Consider the following 22,290-nt stretch of genomic DNA (forward strand, 5'->3'; position numbering starts at 1 on the left):
AGGAGAAAACATGTGACCCGGTTTTCAGATTTGCATCTTTTTTAGTGAGTCCGGGAATGGTGGTTTTATTGTGTATAATTTGAGAAAACTGAGTTTGAGTGATGTTGAGAGGAAATAATCGATAACCCTCCCATTACAAATAAAATCCAACCCTCACCCTTTTATGCTTGTACTTCGTAAAAATGAAAGTGAAACTGATTACCACAGGTTTATTCCGGCTGAAGAATATGGTTGAAAGCTCGGATGTGAACACTGTCTTCAGCTGAGTGATGGCTGGAAGTGTTCACATGCTTTAATAAAGCATTGCTGAATTGTAACAAATAGCAGCATACATAAGCCTAAACGTACCTTCCTTATTTTATTACATGACTGGAACTCATGAATGGAAGCCTGAACTTTATCTCCACTGACCTTGAAAACTTCCTGGAGGTCTATGAAAACTTCCTGGAGGTTTATGATGAAATGACACATATTCTTTTTGGTGATTTCTGGGAAATGACAAAGAAAAAAAACCTACACTTAATTTTGATGTTTTCAGAAGACAGTGCAATATCTGATCATCACTTCTACATCACTGCGAAAGGATTTGGAAGTACTCTAGTTTTGTTCTTTCAGCGTACATGGGATTTGGCAGTTGTCTGCAGATACAGAGATTGAGATCCTATACATGACAGCATCTCCCCTATATATTTTCACAGATGTAACCACATTAACAGTAATTCTGACTCTTGCTGATAAATTAGATCATCCTAATAGATGAATTACTGTGATGTGTGTCTACACTTCAGTCACATTAGAGACTGTGTAGAAGCATAGACTTATACACCCTAGCTTTTAATCTTCAGAATTGGTGTAGCTATAGCAGCATAGAGCTCTGGCTCTGTCTTCTGCCATACTAAGTGCACGGATGGAGTGGATTGTGAACCAGCTGCTCTCTGTAGGTCACCAAGGCTGATGCGCACCCCTCTGGAAGCCAGAACTCCCGGTAAGGACCCCGGGCATATCAGCAGGATGAGATTTCTCACCAAGGAACAGGATGGGTGAGCAACAGGATGGGTGAGCAAGGACATGAATGCAAAGAGAAATACACCTATGTCAGTGCTCTCAGTGGGAGCTAATTTGCCTTTTGCTCAAGTATTTGGAGACTACAAAGTAGATAAAGTGGTTTTGATTTCTACAGTCACTATTCCTTATTTACTTCTATGAGTTTTCTCTTTTTTTCTCTCTCTCTCATGCACTGTCTTCTTATCCATGTCTTAATATTTTTCATACTCCTTGTCCAGTTCTTCCAACTTCATCGCAGTTCTTCCCAATGCAGCTATGCAGATTTACAACCCCTTTCATGTCCCATGACACTGCTTGCACTCCCAGGACAAAAATCAGCCTTTTATTGCCAGGTTGTGCAGCCATCCTCCTCACCACTCCTGAATGACTCTAAACTGCCACTTCCTTGAGCACCAAACTAGATCAAGATTTATTAAACCCTAAACCCCCTGTTTGAATCATCTATGGCCTCAGGCTGTAGGAACTAAGGCAAATGCATACTGCTTTTTTGTAAAGGCACAGTAAATCATAATACAGGGCACATCGCCCCAAGCATTCCTAAACTATCTTGTCCTGTGTCAGCAAGATGCCTTAAGACTCTCTATAGAGCTCTTGCTGCTCCATTTTCCTTCCCTCTGCTCCCACCCTGTGCATCTCAATACAGTGAGAGGATTTTGTCCTTAATTGAAATTCCTTTCGTCAGCCCAGATATAGCCTGAACAAAGATACTGACATGAAAAAGCAGTCAAGAACATATCTTTAAAATGTCAGTTTGCCAGTGACAAGCATAAAATGCAGTCGCTGCAAATCAAGACTCTAAACCCTCATTGTATATCACATAGCTGCCGCTTCCCCCCCCCATCCCTCCCATAAGTTTTGATGTTTGTACATCTTTGTTTTCCCTTCCGCATTCTTCTCATGCTGTGTTCATAGCAAATGGGAGGATAGCTGGGTCTTGATTAAACGCTTGCAAACCTCAGCAAAAACTCTTTTAAACTCTGAACAGCATCATTTATCTTAGACTCCTACCTCTGGAAGAAATCGCTCGTGCAAACTCTTGTGGTTCTTCTATTTTTCCCTTTTGATTCATTCTGGTAAAGTAATTGATGCACTTTTGTCCATATAAACCCACAAGTTTAACATTAAATGGGTTTACATAGCAGGAAACTGGTATGATCTTACTCAATTGTAGAGTAAAAGAAAAAAGAAATGAAAGTTCTTTCCACTGGCACAATGTAGGGAAGGATACACCCAACAGAAAAAACATTGGTATGGGCCATTCCCTGAAGGCTATATTTAGCTTGCTTACCATAGGTGCCTAATTTAGGTGTTACATCTCGAAGTCTTGGCTGCACAGACACCATGGTCTGGTGACCTGGCAGCTTGAGCAACCGGAAACATCCCCCACCCTCTCGAGGCCACACTAAGTGCCAGGACCAGCTTGAGCTGCTGCAGAGCTGGCTGCCCTGTCGGACTGCCCCAGGGCCTGCTTTGTTTATGGCAGTGTCTTGGAAAGCAGCACAGCCTGCTGCTGCCAACAGGGAGGCTGATCTCTGTGGGGTGGAGGACCCGTCACGTCCCAGGAGGAGCAGTCACTACCCTGACTCTCCCTTCCTCCTGGCAGCAGAAGGAGCAGCAAGTCCAGCCCTCCGGGGCCGTCTGGCTCTCCGTGCCTGCTCCATCCCTTCCTCTACCTTTCTGCCTTCTCTGCCGCTGGTCTGCTGGGGGCAGCAGCAGTAAATCATACATACCTCTCTGAGAAACCTACAACCGGCTCTACATTTCTAAAGAGCTGCTCACTTTTAGTAACTTAAGTCAAAGTTATTCATGCTTTTTTATTACTCTTTATTAATGCCTAGAATTTTAGCTGTGAAGCTTAAAAATAAAAAGATCAAGAACCTAAATCTACTTACAAGACTAAAGATAAGCAGATGGAAGAATATATGGAAACAATCAGACACTGCTGGCTCGAGTGCGTAATATAGCTCTCACCTTCAACTCCCACTTCCCTATCAGCATTGGCTGCATTACAGTCTTTTTCTTGAAGAGAACGCCTCTCCAGTACATCTCTACTGCTACCATCTCCTCACACTGTGGTTATCACAGCATCCTCTATCCTCTTTTCTGGCTTCTCATGCTGTAGCTGCAAAGGTTTTTTTTTTTTTGGCTCACTTTGACCACATCATCCGTCTTTTTTGATTAACTCCACTGGCTGATGCTGTGCCCCTAGTGCATGAAATACAGCCTTCTTGACTTCATTGACAAGAGGGCTTTCACAGTTTGTCCTTATGCAACTTTTCATCTTCCCTTCAGTAACACGAGTGATATATGTCTCCAATCATCTCTTGGTGCCACCATCTGTTGCCCATGTTTTTCAAGCACACACCTCCATACTACTTCTGATGCTCTTGTGCTTGAGAGGAGGCCTTTCCATTCACAGAACAAAATAATTTTTCTCTTTCAACTCCTTCCTTCCAACACACCGTTGCCAGGAAGCTGCAAAGAACTGGCCAGTGACTTGGTGGAAGAGATCACAGCCGAGCATGCATATTAGTAGCATTTCATTATTTCCCCTACATCTCAGTTTGGTAGACTCCGTTGTGATCTCTTGCCTTACGCTTTGACTGGGGGAGACATTGCCTTTCAGTGATGGTACTGCTTTGATATGTTCTGCAACAGTCCTGGCATATGCAGATACTAACTTACATGAATAGTAAGAAATAACCCTTGTGCTCTTCATGCATTATTTGTCCAGGAAATTATCCGAAATGCACCAAGGAACTTCCTAGTTTGAGTTTGGAGTTTGTAGCCAATCCTGCAACCAGATGACGGTCACACACATACAGGTATTGGATGAGAACTGTTTATCCAGCTGCAACAGTCACAATTGGCAAGAGGTTGCAGGAAGTCAGGTGTGGTTAATGTTTAAGATACATAATCTTCAGTGTGGCTGCCAGGTGTCTTCTTGGCCTCAATATCACGGTCCTTTTGCCTATTTGCCTATTCTTTTGTCTATCTAGTGTTCAGGAAAAGGAAGTGGGATGCTGAGTGTTCTGCCTTCATAACAGGTATGGCAGGACTAGAGGACATGGTGGAAACAATCAAGACATAACTAACCATTATGTGTTCCATTTGTTATATTTACCTTTTTTTGTAGCTATTTGAAGTAGGTTTCCTCTGCTTACCTGAGGCATCTTTCTATGTCCATCACCAATTAATTAAAGGCTGATGGTAAATGTCTCACAGATATACGTTTTCCTGCAGGTTACTTCCCATCTCTTGGGGGGGGGGGGTTGACAATTTGAACAGCTGCTCTGTTATTAAACTTTTTGCATATTCTACCCTTGCAGGTCATTTATTAATTTTCAGTGAAGAAGCAGGGTATTTTATTCAGTCTTAGTGTCATGTTAGTTACAAGGCACAGCAGTAGGGACATCTTTATTTACAGAACATTAAAGAGATGAGCTCTACAGTAATAGGCAGAAATACATGTTTTTCTTGAGCATTTTCACAGTATTTGGTCAAGTGAAAACTATGCAGATGCCTGCTGGCTGAGAAATGAAAAGGAGAAGAAAGAGCAGAGGGAAGTATGGGGGCGGGAGAACAGGGGAAGAGAGAGATGACACCAGACACATACTGCTGGACTGCTGGACTGAAGCAATAGTATCAAGGGGAACACAGAGACAAAAGATCTCAAACAGCCATTCTTCAAATAGCAGTTTCAGATACTGGGCATGAGAAATATTGGCCCACTCCCTGTTTGTTGTCTTTCTGTTCCCACCATAGCTGAGTACTTGGACAGAGTGATGTAGGAAACAGCACAGTAGGCTTTGCACATCATGGAAACATCCTTGTCCTGGGGAAAGTGTCGTATCTTCAGCAGAAGAGGTGGTTGAAGGGAGGAAGGAGCAAGCTAAGAGGAAGTACAGCAGCACAGGACCGTGGTGATGGAAGTGGCTGCAGTGGGCCTTTGGTGGGCTACTGTAATCAGGACAGCTCTGAGACTTCTCTAAAATGTTAGGAGAACAAACTAAGCTCCAGGCAGTGCCAGGGACAGGGCATATGTGAAAGAGGCATAAAGCCATCTGTGCTCAGCTTTCCACAGTGACCCCTCCAGCCTTTGCAGGCTGCAGTACAACCCTCCCAGCATCAGCCTGGATCCTTGGAGGTTCAGCCTGCAGTGGTGGCAGCAGTATTCAGGAACTCCTTTTTCTCACTTCTCCATCCTTCTCATTCCAGCATGATTTCCTTTTCCGTCACTCCTTCTTGCTCCTTCCTTTTTGTTCTCCAGAACTTTGGCAAATGTTAGCTATCTGAGGAGGCACCCATTGTGCAGGAACTATTTTACTGTATGAGAGATGGGGTGAGATTAATGTAAACTACAGAGAATGTATAAGAACAATGAAGAAAATCTAATAATTAATGAGGTTTGCACACACCAGTTCACTCAAGGAATAAATGTCATGACACTTCCCCTTGGATTCAGGGAGGACACTTTAATCTCACTATTATAAACATGACCTAAGGAAGGACCAGGGTGGAGCATGGGAAATGTTGTCCTTTTATTGTCTTCTCTTTGGAGTAGCAATCTACTTACGATATAAGAGCCTTTGCTGTCTGGCTCCAGACGAGTCACACTCCCTCTGAGAGGGTTCTGAGAAACGTTACTTTCAGCTGGTGCTGCATGCCCAACTCCCAGCTCTTATCTTGGTTTCAGTGTGTGCACCAAGAGGGATGCACAGCAAAAGACAGCAATAGCAGCAACACACAGGCTTTTTCCAGATCTCATCAGCTAAATTACTTCTCTGGGTATATCCAGGCATTGTACCATTCTTCTAACAGAGCCTATCAGTAGTGCCTCTTGTAACAACATAGGTGGAGTTCGAGACTGTGATCCTCAAGAAACTTCACTGGGTGTCTCCTTTATATATTCTGTTTTTCCTTTATCCAGATTGTTCTGTTACGTTCTGCAGAGCAGGAGTCACTGGCATCATTTCAGCAGATGTCCAACCAGTCTGTAGGCTGGACACATTGGGTCTGTCTGCCAGCTGAAACAACCCCCTCCAAAGCATCCATAGGCACGATATGCTTCATCACCCTACCTGTTCCCCGGGCTCTGTAACCCTCATAGCTGGATGTGCCTGGTGCCACACGTAATGAGTGGGATATTGTGTGGGACATTCTGTGCATGTCAGAGGCCACGCTTTCAAACTCATTGTAGACATACAGCCTTGAACTTCTCCCTGCGCAGTCAGTGTAGACACAATTACTGCTGACTGAATTAAGCAACTCTACATCTCCCATTGTTAGCAAAACTGAAGTAAAGATTGATGTGGCTGGGGGCTGGTCTCGCGTCTGACATTCTGAAGACAAAGGAGTATCATGCATGATTGACTCTTTTGTATACGTTTTTTGAAATAAATTGCTCAGAATTGACAAACGTTTGTACTAAAAGAGAAGTTAGTTTCAGGCTTGTTACTAATAAAATGACCTCGGCTCAATGTTCCTGTTCAGTTTTTGGAACTGTGCTCCTCACAGGTAACAAGCTGGGTAAAGGACACAATAAAACAATTCCCTAAACGGTGCATGTGCACGGTGTGCTTGGAGACACCACATTGGTTCGAGGTACATGAATTACATGATGATTACAGCTGCATGGGTATAATTGTCCCTATATATGAAGGGATTATGGTGTCTTCAGCAAGCATACAGTGCTGGTCAATTAATTCAAGGGTATAGTTATAACCAATGTTGGTAACAGGCAGCTACATATAAATATGTCCATCCATCTTTTGTCCAGAATCTTTGAAGTTCTGCAGGCTGGAATAACAAACGCGTTCAAAACAACAGAACCACATTCAGGAAACGAGGCTTGTGCAATTGCACCGCACCTCCTGAAACTGCTGCCCAATTCCAGCCCAAGCTAACAAAGACGCCCAGGTGGTCTCCACCGCTCTCAGGTGTGAACGTTTGTAGCACCCCCGGCACCCGGCGAGCCCGGTTCCGGCTGCTACCGACAGAGGAAAAGCTGTATCGCCGCTCTGCCGTGCGGCGCCTGCCCGTCCCTCGCGGGGACCCTCGCGGAGCGGCGCCGCCACCCCGCCCGCTTCCCGAGGGCACCGCCGGGCCGGGCCGCCCGCGCCGCAGCCCCGCCATGCCGGGCCCTGAGGGGCGAGCGCGGCGCGGGCTGCCCGCCGCCCTTCCCGCGGGGTGAGCCCAGCACACCGGGGCTAGCGAGCTAGGGGGCAGCGCCACGGCACCCCGGGGGCGGCGGGGCCGCCGCGAGGAGGGCTGGCGGCCGCTGGAGACGCCTCGCCGCCGCCCTCCACACGGGCGGCGCGAAACGGCCCCCGGCCCCCCTCCTGCCCCCTCAGCGGCTGCCCCCGGCCCCGCCGCGCATGCGCGCGCGCGGGATTTGGGGGGGGGGGTGGCGGGCGGCGGCAGGGGGCGAGCGCGCTCCCGCCGCACGTGACGAGGCGGCGGTGGGGGCTCCCTTAAAGGGCCAGCAGGCGTCGGGTGGGGGGTTCAGCGCGGCTGGGCGCTGCGGCTGGGCTGCTCGGCGCGGGCTAGGGGGCAGCAGCGGGCCGCGGCGGCGGCCGGGGCAAGGCGCTGTGGGCAGCGCCGGGCGCTGGCCGCGTCCCCGCCGGCACCTGCGGCGGGGCGGCCCCGCTCCCGCTCCGCGCCCGTAACCCGGAAGCGGTGCTGTGCGGCGCGAGGAGGGGTGGGGGGGGGGGGTTGGGGGGAGAGCGCCGGGACATGGCCGCTGCCTGCCGCTGCCTGCGCGCCGCCGGCGCGGCCCTGCCCGCGGCCACGCGCGGCTGAGCCTCGACCTTGCCGTCCCCTTGCCCGCCGCGGCGGAGCCGCCGCCGCCGGCTGCTGAGGGTCGCGCTGAGGGGAAGCCCGCTGGGACAGGCGCTGCGTGGCGGCGGTTGGCGGGGCCGGGGCTGCCGGCGGGCTGGGGCCGGCGGCGCTGGGCCTGTGGCGGGGGCAGGCGGGAGGTGGCTGGGGCGGGGGGACCGGGCCTCGGCCGGCTGCATGCGCCGGGCTGGGGCAGCTCTGGTGGGGGGGCGTCGGCTCTGAAGCGAATGTGGAGAGCTGCCCCGAGTTTGTTTGGGGGCTGTTTTTATAAACGCGTGTATGGTTTTGTTTTTCGGTTTTTTTTTTTTTCCTAAGGGGAGCTAGCGTGGTGTTTTTTGGAGGGTTGGATTCGCTGGAGCGTTAGCGGTAGGGTTCTCGAGGGCTGGTCGCACTTGGTGCGTGTTCCGTGGGTTTTCTTCTGAGCGCGGTTCCTGGCTTAGAGGAGCTGTGTTATTTCTGGTGACTCGTAGTTCCTCAAAGGTAGCTGTTGTTTGCGTTTTGGGAGGCTTACGGGGAGGTGTGCAGGTTGCGCTGGAGGAGAGCTGCAGGCCGGTTGGCTGGATTTCTTCCCCGCGTAGGTTAGTTTTTTCCCCTCCAGTGTCTCTGATGCCAGAACAAGGCCCCAGAATGAACGGTTTCTCTCTGGGTGAGCTATGCTGGCTCTTCTGCTGCCCGCCTTGCCCCAGCCGCATCGCTGCCAAGCTGGCCTTCCTGCCCCCGGAGCCCACCTACACGGTGCTGCAGCCTGAGCAGCAGCAGCAGGAGGCCGGGGCGGCCGCAGGGGCAGGCACCCCGACAGGATCGGGCACATGCAGCCTGCACTTGAGCGAGCGGGCGGATTGGCAGTATTCGCAGCGGGAACTGGATGCCGTGGAAGTGTTCTTCTCCCGCACGGCGCGAGATAACAGGCTGGGCTGCATGTTCGTACGTTGTGCTCCCACTGGCCGGTACACGCTGCTCTTCTCTCACGGTAATGCCGTGGACCTGGGCCAGATGTGCAGCTTCTATATTGGCCTTGGCTCCCGCATCAACTGCAACGTCTTCTCGTATGACTACTCTGGCTACGGGGTGAGCACCGGCAAGCCCTCTGAGAAAAACCTGTATGCAGACATTGATGCAGCCTGGCAGGCCCTCAGGACAAGGTAAATGGATGTTGGGGGACAAGATATTTCTGCATCTCCATTTAATCCTACTAAGGTCAGCATCAGCACAGCTGACTTGCTGAGAGGTGGAGGGAAAAGGTCTACAGGTGGCTGAGTTATTCTGAGGTGTCCTCTGATGTTCCATCAACAACTACAATGTGATTTGCTGGATGGCTTCATTCGTTGAAAGGATGCCCAAGGCTTCATCCTTGGGCTTTTTCTGAATTCCGGGTCAGTCAGTTTTATTATGCGTTGTCCAGTGCTTCACCATTACGAGTATCCACTGCAAGCAGGAGGTATTCTTTTTGCATGGGTTGCAGTTTGAAATCAGTTTGAGCTTGCAGGATGCAAAAAAACCCTCTTTTGTTCAAGATTTTGTATTGGTGTGAATCTTGCCCACCATTGTCTACACTTGTGATTTAACCCAGTCAAGCCAAAGCACTGACTGAATTGGCAGTAGCCTAGGCTAGTGCTTACTAAGAAACCACTAGTGTTCTGCCATGCATCTTGAGTTTTCATGCAAGCTTGTATGACATACACATCTTTCTCTTTTGGTAATCAAATAACTGTTATAAAGTTGGCTAGGGGAGCAGAGTGGAAGGGAAGAGTTGACATCTGGAAGTGGAGCTGGGGATCCTGCCAGGAGGAGAAGCTGAATTAGGTGGTGTCCAAAGGGATGGAAGAGCAATGAGAAGACTCTGACAAGGTAGCATGGCAAGTTGGAGCCCAGGGAGCTTGTGACCTCTAGGAACTCCTGAGCAGAGCTGCTGCCTCTGATGGCTCACTACAACCGTCTGTGAGCTCTGGGCCTCTGACTCTCTGTTCACAGAAACCATGAGCTTCATTTGTTATTGCGTAGGTACTGAGGTCCTGTAGATGAACTTGGCTTGTATGAAATGAGTGTTTAATATCTGCTGTAGGGAGAGGTGTTTGTTTCACAAATAGTGGCAGGCGTTGTTACTAATTTGATAATTGGCTTTTGAAGGATCCAGGGATTGGTCAGTTGTGGAATCCAAATGACTTTTGACAGTGGTCTGCCCAAGTCAGGTTAAGATCATGGCAGGGAAAGGGTGTGGGGGATATCTTACCATTTCATAGCATAGCGTAGTTTTGTCTGTTTGGTGAGTAATCCAGATTCTGGGTTCGTTTTCTAGTCCCCTACAAAACTCAAAGCATATAAATGTTACTTGACTATCAGGAATATATTCTAATTTGAAGAAATAATTTTGATATACTGTATCCAGTATGAAGAATTAAATGTTGTATTAAGCATATGCATGCTGTAAATAAGCTTTAAGGGAGGAAAAGTGTTATGTATAAGCCAAGCCTGGTTAATGCTTGTCCTTCAGTTCTGTGCTTTCTCTGTATCTCACATATTGCTTATTTGATGACTTTTTTTTTTTTTTTTTTCCATGAAAGCATTCTAGACCTCTGGAAAAGCTTCTCCATGTCTGGTTGGAACTGCTTGTGTCTTGACAGGCATCTAGTACATGTTTAAGTCCAATGAAGATCCAGAAAGTAGGGTTTCCTTCCTTTCCCTTCCTTCAAGTCCCTTGGAGTCTGATGCAATGGGCAATCCCAACATGTGCTTAGCTTGCTCTGAGGGGACTGGGCTCCTTCTATTAAAGTATGACTGGCAGAAGTCTGATAATTTATATGAGAGTCCTTTCTGTGGTTTATGCAAGATCTAGGTTCCCTTCTCCCCTTAACTTTAGGGGTTGAAGGTTGCCTGCTCCTACCTTGCTATGTTTCTACATCCCAGATCTTAGTGCTATTTTGAGCATCCTATTAGACTAGTTGTGTTATAATTGGTAAGATTTTTCAGGGGCTAAAGGAAATATTACAGTATTTGAGGTGTCCAGTAAAGATTTCAGTTACTGTAAAATGTAAGCTTTTAAAAAAAATCAATAGAATCTGTCCTTTCGGATGATTTTCCTCATAACAAGTATGAGCCAAAACAATAGTCTTCCTCCTTATGAATTCTCTAAGCAGTAACATAAATGTTGCAAGACTTTGATCACTTTTAGCCGTAGTAATAAATCAATGCAGCTTACAATTAAGTGAAAGATTCTACTGTAAGAATGCAAGTCAGACCCTTGATGTGAAATGGCATAATATGCCGTTTCTGTTACAGCGATTCAGTAGTTGCTTCCAAGGGTTTGTATATATATATGCTTTTGTTCTTGACGCGAATTGCTAATATTTGGCCTATGATCATATGATGGTGGACTGTAATGCAAAGTTAAAAGTGAGATCTTAAAATAGATCAGGTTCACTATGCCATAGAAAAGCATTTAGTTATCTCTAAGTTATGTGGAAATGTGTTGCTGTTCTGAGTCCACCTGCCATTCTACCTGGCAGCAGCAAAGAATCATTAAAATGCTGAAAGTCTTGGACTCTTTTTATTATGCCTGTGAAGTTCAATTGACCTTTAGCAAATATTAGTTTATCAGTAAGTAAATTTGCTGCCAAATTTTAGAAATGGTAATAAACTGACTAATCAAGAATATGACTACAAATTCTTGACCGTGTTGTTCAGGTTACTGAAATGAGGATCTTGCTATCACATAAGCACTGAGGTATCAAACTATATGTAACAAATGATTCTAAAAACATCCTCAGCATTATCAGCTGTGGGTGAAAGATAATCATGCAAGATTTTTGTTCAATTTCAATCATCAGCCTGTCTTTAGAGAAGAGATGTGAACTATTCTTTGTTCTTTTACTCTGTATACAAAAACTTATTTTCCTTACTGCTAGCCAAATGATTATTTCTTCTTATGAATAACATGTATTTTTAACTAGCAATTTTACAAATTAATAAATTTGAATGGTAACTGTCTTTCAGCCTAAGAATGATACTGATATATTATTTGTATCTCCTTAGAATGAGTTCATAATAGAGATTCCTTCAGATATCTGTATATCTGTAGGATATATACATAACTGTAGCAATGATTGCTGTTAGTTCCTATAGCAGGTAATAATCATCCAGTATCCCATTTGATTAACAAGTTTCCATCTGGTACCTAAATATTTCTCATAAAAAAAATCTGTAGTTGCTTCAGAACACATTTTTTGTGAATACTGTGTTTTAGGCAGGTTAGTCTGTTTTAGTTTTGCTTTTTCCAAAAGACAAAAAGAATGAAGAGAAGGTGTTTCGGACCCTGTGTTATGTCATGGTCCATGTGGTTTTAAGTTGCTGCTTTTTATTGAGATTAACTCTAAATCTTAATATCTAATTGACTCAGTACAGCATTTACACAGAGTAGCTTGATTTTTTTTTCCTTTTTTCATGAATTCCACATGGAAAGAGAACTAGCACTTTAATATTAAGAAGACTGGTATTGCTTTAAAGGATACACACTTAGTTTGTGTACTGTACAAACACATAGCTATGACTATTCCTTTAGCTGCATGCTATTCATAATAAAATCAATTTGTATGTTCACTAAACGCTTGGAAAAGATTTATGAAATAGTTTAAAATCCCAGTCAAATGAAAGAAGGCACTACTTTGCCCAAATCTCTGATTCTAAAATGGAACATCAAAGAGGATAATCCATCAGTCCATGTTCTGGATATTGAAAGGAGGTAAAGAATACATAGCTAATAAATTGCTTAGAAGAGCTGTTTTGGTGCATTTAATGCAGTATAGCTTGATATTTATTCCTGGTGCACAATATAATGCATTCTAATATCCTGTTTCTGTTTAAGGTTTTGATAAATGTAGCAATAAAATCTGTTATTTAAATATTTCATTCTCAAAGCATGAACGCTTGGGTTTGTTGCTCAATCCATAAGAGAGCGTTGGTTCACTTCCACTTCTCTGAATAGAAAATTTATAGTCACTAGAACTCATCTTTTTGCCATGATAAAAGGAATTGAACTGTGAAATGGTATAGTTAAATGCAGGAGCTTTTGATAATGGATGGCAGATAGTTTATAATTTAAGCCATTTTTTAAAACTCTTTCCTCGAATGTGATGTTTTTAAAAAATTAAACTTTCATTATAAGGGGTATTTTATTCACAGTGCTGATTCCCCTTCTCCCCTATTGATGTTTCCTTTGCAGGAGTTGGTGAAAAGTGTTGCAGTTTTCTTTTAAGTAAAATCAGGAAACAGATCTAATTGGATTAGTCTAGACTGGTAACTAATCTTCTGAGGTTGTATCAGTTCATAGTCGGTTTCCATTCTGATTTGCTGAGTGGCTACAGCTTCCTAGGTAATAATAGCATCAGTGTTTTTTTCCTGACTTACCAGAAGAGTTTATTTCTCTTCTAATTTCTTTGCAACAGAATCTTTCATTAGCACGGTCTTGCTGTATGTGATCTGGTCCAAGCTCTGAGTATGTCTCAGATTCTTGGACTGAGTATGTCGACACTGAGCTGATTTAAAGATTTTTATTCTACATAGTACCTTGAAACCCTCTCAAAGATTTAGCCTTATTTGCTTCTTCCCACTCAGTATTCCAGGAAGTGTTTAATTGAAGAATTTGTAATATGCATGTTTAGGAAGGTTGGAAGGGCAGGAGTCATGATTTCTTATAGAGAGAAGAATATGAAACATTCAACACCTTCCCGAAATGCTTTATAGTAGGAATAAACTCCCTCAGTGTGCCCACTGCTTTGTGAATGCAAGGGGCATGTGATCTAGTAACTTCTGTTACTTCCAGTGTAACTTTCCAAGAGGTTTTCTGTGCCTATTTTGTTCTGTCACTTGCTACGAATCCCATCACCTTGCTACCACTGAACTTGGATATAACCATTTTTTGAAAAATATGCTGGTAAAGGCTGTCGGGTAGGTGGGGTTACAGTTTACTGCTGTACATAGACTAAGCACTGAAACCAGAAAAGTATATCTGTAGTTCTCAGTGCAGTGACGTTTTTGCTAATCTGAAAACTTTAGGACTTCACCATTCAGCTTAGTGATTTCTCAAGGCTACTACTCAAGTGTCTACTACTGCAAATATGTGTTCCTCAGATTAAAATATATATATATATGCACATATGAAAACGTTGGGATTTTAATATAAAATTAGCAATGTAAATTCATTAGCCAAAGGCTGAGTCCTTATAAATACTGAGTTCTGGGTTCCCCTGTACTTCCTTGTTCATGCTTTGTTACCTGGTAAGCTGGATTAAATTATAGGTAAGCTGTAGATAATGTGGTTTTTCAAAACAGTGGATCTTAAGAGTAGAGTGAAGGTGAATAGAAACTATTAATCTATATTTTCAGTTGTTGCAGCTAATATTTTTTAGGTAGTCTCTCGATCCGCAGTAGACTCTTGTGTTCTAAATAGGTTTCCCTGTGCCTGTCACAAGTGCAGCTTCATAAGTACATCCATGGATTTCGATTTAAGCTTTTCTATCATAGCTCATTAACCATGACTGGGTATTTCCACTTCAGTTTTTTTTGATAATGTTGATACAGTGGTTGCAAAGGTTTGTGTGATGTATACTCATTATTTTTTTTAAAAAATAGTTTTCTAAAACTTAACTTATTCTAGCTACCATGGTCAGTACTTCAAGAAAAACTGCATACAACTCTACTCAAAAATAGAAACCTACAAAATAATCTCTTGTCATTGTCTAGGCAATGAACAGCGATTAAGTCAGACGATTAGAACCTCAGGGACAAATACCAGCAACTGTTTAAAACAGGTGCTCTGATGTTCAAAGTTGTTCAAAATGTTTATTGAGCTTTGGTATCATATTACATAGATGGGTCACTGAAGTAAGAGAAAGTAGTTTTGCTAAATATTTTCCTACTTCTGTCAGGACTGTAAGATCAAAGCTCAGTTTTTAAAAAAAAAAAAAAGAAGTTTTTATTGCCAAGAGTGCTTTGCAGCTAGTGTTGTGTTTTGTGCGGGGAAAACAAGCTGCTGATGAGCCTTTGCGTAACAATAGTTGTTATCTTGGGTGTAGATAGTCCTGAAGTTCAGCAGCCGGAGCTGGCCGTGTTATTTTACCCTGCCATAGAGAGGTTGTAGGGCCTGGCTCTTGGCCTAATCGAGGCGTTGGCCATAAAGGGTTCTAGGGGGACGAGTCATTAAGGTCTACCTACGTGCTGAAGCAACTCAGCATTTTCATCTGCTTTTGGTGCCACATGCTAGATTAACTTGTGTGATGTAAATGAGAAAGAAAGAAAGGCAAGCTTCTTCCATTTCTTTATCTGGATAAAGTAATATGCTGCCTTTTGAGGCTCAGCTGCCGCTTGTTACAGGGTGGCTGTCTGACCTGTAAATGCTACCAGCAACATGCACGTTCATTTAGTTCGCTCCTGAGAGTCGAGTATGAGCTGAGTAGCGTAAGCCTCAGTGGTTTTACTTTGAAGGCAGGGTGAATCTCCAGTCCATCATAACCTCAAAAACAAAAATCCATCCCAAATCCAAGTTTTACCTGGCACTCTTATTGTGAAGTGTTTTAAGTGCTGGGCTGAGTTTACAGTAGCTCATTACTTGTTCCTATAAGTATTTAAAAAAAAAAAGCCCTCTCCCTAGCCCCCTCCAAAAAAGAAACAATTATTAATGTTTTCAAGGATTCGAGAGATCTGAGGATGTAATGCCCTGAACAAATTATATGAGGAGTAACATTTAAACCACCAGAAAGGTCATCTGTTAGCAAGTGGTTTTGTGGGGAAAATTTTGACAATTTTTGAGCAAGTGACTGTTTCCATATTGAATGGAGAAAATGGGCTTTGAGGCTTTTTATTTTTTGTTTGTTTTTCAGTTCTGTGCTGCTTCCTCACATGAAGATACAATAGTACAAAAGAAGTGCTGAGCAATTAGCCATTTGGAGCCTAGCATATCTAAATTTCATGTTTGATTTAGAGATGAGATTTGCCTGGAGGAAAGGGGAATCTGATTATAGTAACTTTTACTGTTAAACTCTGCCCCAAATACATTTTTGAGCAAAATATCAGGAAACTAGTCCCTCAGTTGCCTTCTGTGTTGGCTTTAGAGCCAGGAGTCCCCAAACTGTGTAGCACTAATAAGTTAAATGGACAAATAACATTGCTGGGTTTTTTCCCACTCTATAGCTGGCAATAAATTTAATGAATAACTAACAGTCCTTTCTACGCTCCCTCACAAAAATAAATCAATTACGAGGCTGCGTTGGGAGCAGTTGAAATGAGTCATAACATAAGCTCTGAATATGTCGAAGCTAACTTGCTCGTGCATGTACCAGGTTTGCCTTGCCAATGAGCAGCTAAAAGGGGCAAAAATCTTTGTGTTGATATTTTGAATAAAAGGAAGGATCTGGATGAAGATTTTTTTTGTCTGTTTTTTGGTAAAGTGTGATGCACTGGATTGCGTCTTCACACTTCAGTAACTTTTAGCAGTAGAAAATCTCACTTTGCTGAAAGCTCATACTTTGGTGAAAGTATAATGCAAGGCAGAATTTTTGCAGAAGGGAGGGAAAATGGAAACTAGAGTAGAGATAGAGACTGCCCGGGTAAGTGCAGGCATTCAAAAGTGAGCTGAGTTGTTTGGACGTGAAGCAGAAGCTTAGCATTTGGAGCTAAACTTACAGCTTAGAGATTAAGCATTTTGTTCTTGTTGGAATATATGGGACCAGTCTGTGAATAAGCAGTTTCAATGATCCAATAACTGTTACTTCATCTTGACTGACTTGCTTTCAGATTTTTAGATGAATGACATAAGTAGCTGCATGCTCAGGCTGACCTCTGAGGATGAAGCTGCATTTCATTCCTGATGTCAAAGGGAGCATTTTGGTGTTTTAAGTTTTTGTGTTCCAGGTTGTGTGAGCACTTGGAGTGCATGGCTCATAAACTGAGCAAACTCTGAAAGAACACAGAGGAATAAAGATGCTCTTAATAGAGGACTAAGCATATAGAATGGGATAAATAGTACATAGCATCCGCTTAAGGCCTGAGAACGTATTTGCATTCCTTATTTCAAAGGCTACTTTGGGAAAAATGTGTGTTTGTGGCAAGGTTGCTCATGAAGCTAGGCTGGCTGCACGCAGTCTCAGAAAGGTGCAAATGCAGGTCAGTTGTGTAGTGATAGTATTATACTGGTGCTATCTATATTCATACCTATTTTTTTAACTACTATTAGTTTTGTAAAAGGAAACTTCTCCTGCATTAGGATTATGGTGAGGAAATTCAACCGCAATGTAAGACCAGAAAATGCAAAGGCAGAGCACTATGCTAAACAGTAGGATCTGGCTCCATTTCCCACCCCCTACCTGCCTCCCTTGGTTTCATCTGTCTTTATGGGCACTTCGACGTCTTTGGGAAAACCCCTACAATCATGAAATATATCTGTGAAATCCTCACAGAACTTTCAAGTAGGAGAATTCCATGTGGGTTCGTAAATGAAGAAAAATGTTGAGGTGTAAGATAAGGTTTTAAGGTAGAACATTTGCATCAAAAGTCCAGAGGAAAATATTTAAATTAGCAGCAATCTCAAAATGTTGCCTCTAACTTTTTTGTGTGTGAATTTATTATAAAGACTTTGTGCTTTCCCAAAAGTAATATTGTTTATAGGTATGGTCATTTCAAATTCTTTCTAGGTACATCTTTCAAGATGAGACTACTTTCATTAGTGGTTTAGACAGGCTTTTAGGAAGATCTGTGTTACTATACCAGATTAAAAAATGCCGTTTACATGTAGAAATTTCACTTTAAGAAGTTTGACCCTTGCAAGCCTTGTTGATCAGCCAAGGCATGGTGCTGAGGCAAGCTGCATACATCAGTGTCTGGCAAATAACCCTTCTCAAGTCAAGCAGTGTCAGCTAGTAGCTGCTTTTTTTTTTTTTTTTTTTTTTTAGCGGAGCACTGCCAAATTTCTTAAGATACTGGTAGCTTAGAGCTGTTAATTTTAGTTTTCTGTGACATGGCACATCCATTTCATTTTTATGTACAGCACATGAACAAATATGGAGTTACGAATAATGGGATCCAACAGGTTTGAAAATTATGAAACCAACTTCAACATTTTTCTTAGGAAAGCACTCTTGAAATAATTCTGGTTGAAACGTTTTCCTTTTAGTAAGAGGGTTGTTTAGAAAGGATTTTGCTCAGATTATAAAATCTTTCTGGCCATTCCTCTCTACTGCTGATTTGCTCTTGGCTTTACTTTGGATGTCTTCTAATGGAACTTGAAAAATGGTGTTCAAAATCAACAAAGCAGCAAAACCTACTGTATAATCTTTCCAGTGCACAGATGAACTGAGATAATGTTGAGATTATTTAATCATTATTCCGTGAAACTTAAGAGTGTTTATAAATAAATTAAACAAGAAAGCTTGTCAGCCTTTGGGAAGGTCATCTGAGCTATTACACAAGACAATAAACTGAAAATCTTATATTATACAAAGTAAAAGAGAAGCCAATGGTAATATGGGGGTAAACTTCTGTTAAGCATTTTCCATTTGTTATATATGGAACCATTTACACTTAAAGGGAGTTTTTGAATAGTTAGCTTGCCTTAAGTGTTGGACTGGTTTGTTTGTACAGATATTAATCTTTGTCCAGCCTCTATATAGTCCTCCCAGCATTACACCACTGAAAGTAGGATGTTAGCTTTATGACAGCCTGGGGAGAGCGGCGTCTTTTCTAGAAAACGGCCCTGTTTTTGAAGCGTGTTTTCCAGGGGCAAATTTAAAAGACTCTTCTCCAACATGCTCTTCATTTGCAACAAAACTAGCAAAGTTTTATAGCTTTGTTTTAAGTATGTGCACTTTGGTTTGTTTTTTTTTTTTTTTCCGTTGAAATAATTATTCTGTGTAAAATCTGTTTTGGAAGTGTTCCCTGGATAATTCTTACCTTGGGGAAGCTGGTCAAGAGCCAGTCAGTGTTCCCTTTCCTTTAGTCTGGGATGTCCTTCAACTTGCATATTGAGCTGTTTTGCACACTTTATTCAAAATTTTTTTTTTGTTTCTCCCTACTGTAAAGTCTTGTCTTTTTTTCTAGTAAAGGCAAAGTTTTAATATGTGGTGATAATGCTATTAAAAATGTTAATGTTTCAGTCTAGGCATGACTATCTTATGAAGCTTAACTTGCTGTGAAAGTATCAAAGTTGTTGTAGGAAGAGGTGGGGTCTAGTTTTGCTGCTTTTATGTGAGGTAGTTTATGAGCATGTAACCTTTGTTCCAAAGTGGTTAATAATTACATTATGACTTCGCATGCATTGCATAAATCTATTTTTGACGTAAGAAGCACCCTTTTCAGAAGTTAGTACAGTAAATTACTGTACTTAAGTGATGTTTGACCTGAAACCTGACCAGTATGCCTATAAGGTTTAGACTTATGCTGAATCTCTATCATCTTCCAAACTCCCCTTTTCTCTGATATGGAAACCCTCTGGCATTTTGCCTGAGCTCTTACTAATTATTCATGTAATGTGATTTTTTTTTTTTTTTTTCCCACTCATAAAGCCCTTTGTCCACAAAGCGAGTACAATTAGTTCTATATCCAGTTTTTAGGATTTATCCTAAAAATTAATCTGATAATACCAAAGCTATTATCTGTGAAGTAATACAAGCTCAAATATAGTTGTCTTTCCAATAAAGAATTTATTTTGGTTTGTATTTGCTTTAACAAGGAGCCAAGATGCCAGTGATTTGAAAGAACAGAATGGACTTGAATATGAGTTGGATCTGAATTTTTACTATATAAGATTAGATTATCATAAATCCTAAGTATTGACCCAGTTTTGTGGAGGGCATGAAGGTTATTAAGGCTCCCTGGTTTGTTGAGTTCTTTCCTATCCTTTGTTATTCTGCTGGGACTGAGCAAGCTGGTGCCAAATGTACTACCACCCTTCCAAACTGGATGCCCTTCTGTCAAAGCTCATTTAAGAGCTGTAGTCCGTTTTGCAAGTGGCATTCAACAGATATTGTTGACATAAATAGAAACTGGCATCTTCTAATTATCTCATGAAACTATCATCTCCATCCAAAAATCCACTTTAATAATGATCATAACGAAGAACATTTGATGTAAGTATCTTGGATGTTTCTTAACTGGGTGTAGTCCTCAATTTGTTGCATCTCAGCAGCAGGAAAAAAATAACCAAGGATTCTTAGTCTCTTTGGTCAATCACAGTACTTTTCTTTTTTTTTTTTTAAATGATGAAGCAAGTGTCAATTTGGAAAAGAAGGCAATATTAGCTTAAACTTAGCTTGTCTTGTTACTGGGATTTTGAGGGGGAGAGGAGGGACTGGATTTAAAAACATTGACTTGATGCTCTTTTCTCTTTCTTTCACCGCTGTAGTGTGAACTGTGTTCTGCCATTCACAGTAGCATCTGATCAGATTGTCTTTAAAGATTCTTCTTTTTAAATTCCCATTGAATATTTCTGTTTAGCTTCTTTCTTGCAAGCTTTGTAGTAGTATGAGAAGGGGAAAGACTATTCATTCCTAAAATGTAACTCCATGGAGGACTAAATGTGAGTGGTGGTGATGGGGAAACACAGTGGCAGTTTGTAACTAAAAGTGCATTTGTTATGGAATGGTGAAGCTACAGAAAACTTACATAGGCATAATGTTGCTATCCAAATTGGCATTCAGCCCTTATGTAGACATTAATACAGCTACTCTTTCAAACGCTGCACTGTTATCTTTTATTTCAAAAATAAGAACTCCAACAGCACAAGACTTCTTTATGCTGTGCTGGTTTATTGGTATGCAGTTGAGTGCCAAAGTGGCACTTAGTTGAATTGATAACATTTCTTCCTGCATAGCTGGTTGTTCTCTGGTGATACTGCCGCAGGGTAGGGTTTGGTTTACCAGGATTGCATCACAGATATAGAGGCAAACAAAATGCTGAATAAAATGTTATTTTATTTATATTTACACTAGAATACATCTAGAAGTCAGTTTCTACCTTTAGCATCAGTTAGAATGAAGCACTTAAGTGATTGTGTGAATGATCCACAGCTAGGTACTTGTGCTGCTGTTGGAGTAGCTGTCTGGTGGGCATCCTCTTTTGAGAGGAAAGTTGACTAGCAAGAAGTCTTTCACCAGGTTGATTCCGAAAGCAATTGATCCTGCTAACTGGGTATAGTGTTGGCAGAAAACAAAGTACGCAAGCATGCTATTTGAAAACCTCTCGATTTGGCCAAAAATGCCTTTTACTCCATAGTAGCCAGAAATGATGCGAAATAAGATCGTTAGATAAGCTGAACAAGGATATATGACCTTCTTTCATGCCTGCATGTCCTAATGTGGAGGTACAGAAGTTATGAGAAAGTTAATACCTTTCTAAATGTATAGACCAGAAATACTGTTGACTCTCCCTTATTGAAATGTCTGTTTCTTAGATTAGCATCTGTTACTTAAATGTAGCTGAATTTACTGATACTACATTTGTGTGTAACAAAATGCAAACCTCTCTGTGTTTCTTTAACAAATTATTGCTTTTGCACTAAGCTGTCCTGCTCCTGGAGAGCACAAGGCAGGTTTTATGAGCACTTCAGCTAAACACACAAGAGGAACAGTGACTATGTTAAAATTTAACGTACACAATTCCAAGTAATATTAACTGAGAGAGAGGAGGAGGGATTTAGTCTCTGGGTTTTGTGAAGATAAAGGCTTTGACTAGGAAATTTGATTTTTAAGCTCTAAACCAGTTATCTGTGGTCTGCCGTTCTAGAACATCTGGTGCTGTTAATCCTGGTGATTGCTATATAATTTTTTAAATCATTTTAGCTTTATCTTTATTGCTGAGTGTTACTGAGGCCTGAACAATATGCCGAAAGTTCATTAAAGAAACGAACATGCACAGGAGGAAAAAGAACTGTAAAACAGTGTAAGTTTAAATATTGTCTTGATAATGCGGGGATTCTGTGGAGCAACAGATCTTTAATCCTGGTAGGGTTCAGTCAGCCTGTCCTTGAGAGATGGGAATGGAAGAACTTGAGGATGCTTAGGAATGAAATATAACTTCCTGTTTATATAGTGCATTGGTGTAAATTATAGGAGGCCTTAAGTGACTCCCCCTCCTTCCCTGTATCTATTAATACACCTTCTCCTGAAACATAGTTAGGTAATGCCTTTACATATTTCTTAAGCTATTGTTGGTGTCCTCATTTTTAAATCCTCCCCTGTTACCTTTTTCCATTAGTATATGTCCATAGAGTCTCTCTTAAAACCCTGAGACTGGATTTTGAGTACCATATCAAAAAAATTGTAGTGAATTTATGAGCTTGATTTAAAAGCAAGAATGCCATTATAAAAACTGTTGAGAAACAAAGGAATGCTGAGATTGTCTTGTTTC

The 22,290-nt window shown here is 42.2% G+C and overlaps 1 protein-coding gene across 2 annotated transcripts in view; it reads left to right on the plus strand.

Annotated features, from left to right (window-relative positions):
* The first annotated feature begins 8,034 nt into the window (after positions 1 to 8,034).
* The window catches only part of ABHD17C (abhydrolase domain containing 17C, depalmitoylase), a 34,723-nt gene continuing 20,467 nt past the window's right edge, over positions 8,035 to 22,290 (plus strand). The window contains exon 1 of one of the 2 annotated variants that reach the window (XM_009681279.2): positions 8,035 to 9,044. In XM_009681279.2, coding sequence (XP_009679574.1) covers positions 8,509 to 9,044 — 536 coding nt within the window. In that variant the 5' untranslated portion in view covers positions 8,035 to 8,508. The remainder of the gene's footprint in view (positions 9,045 to 22,290) is intronic. The other variant, XM_068958468.1, reaches the window with a different exon arrangement.

The sequence above is a fragment of the Struthio camelus genome, chromosome 12 (genome assembly GCF_040807025.1).
Source record: "Struthio camelus isolate bStrCam1 chromosome 12, bStrCam1.hap1, whole genome shotgun sequence".
Classification (NCBI taxonomy): Eukaryota; Metazoa; Chordata; class Aves; order Struthioniformes; family Struthionidae; genus Struthio; species Struthio camelus.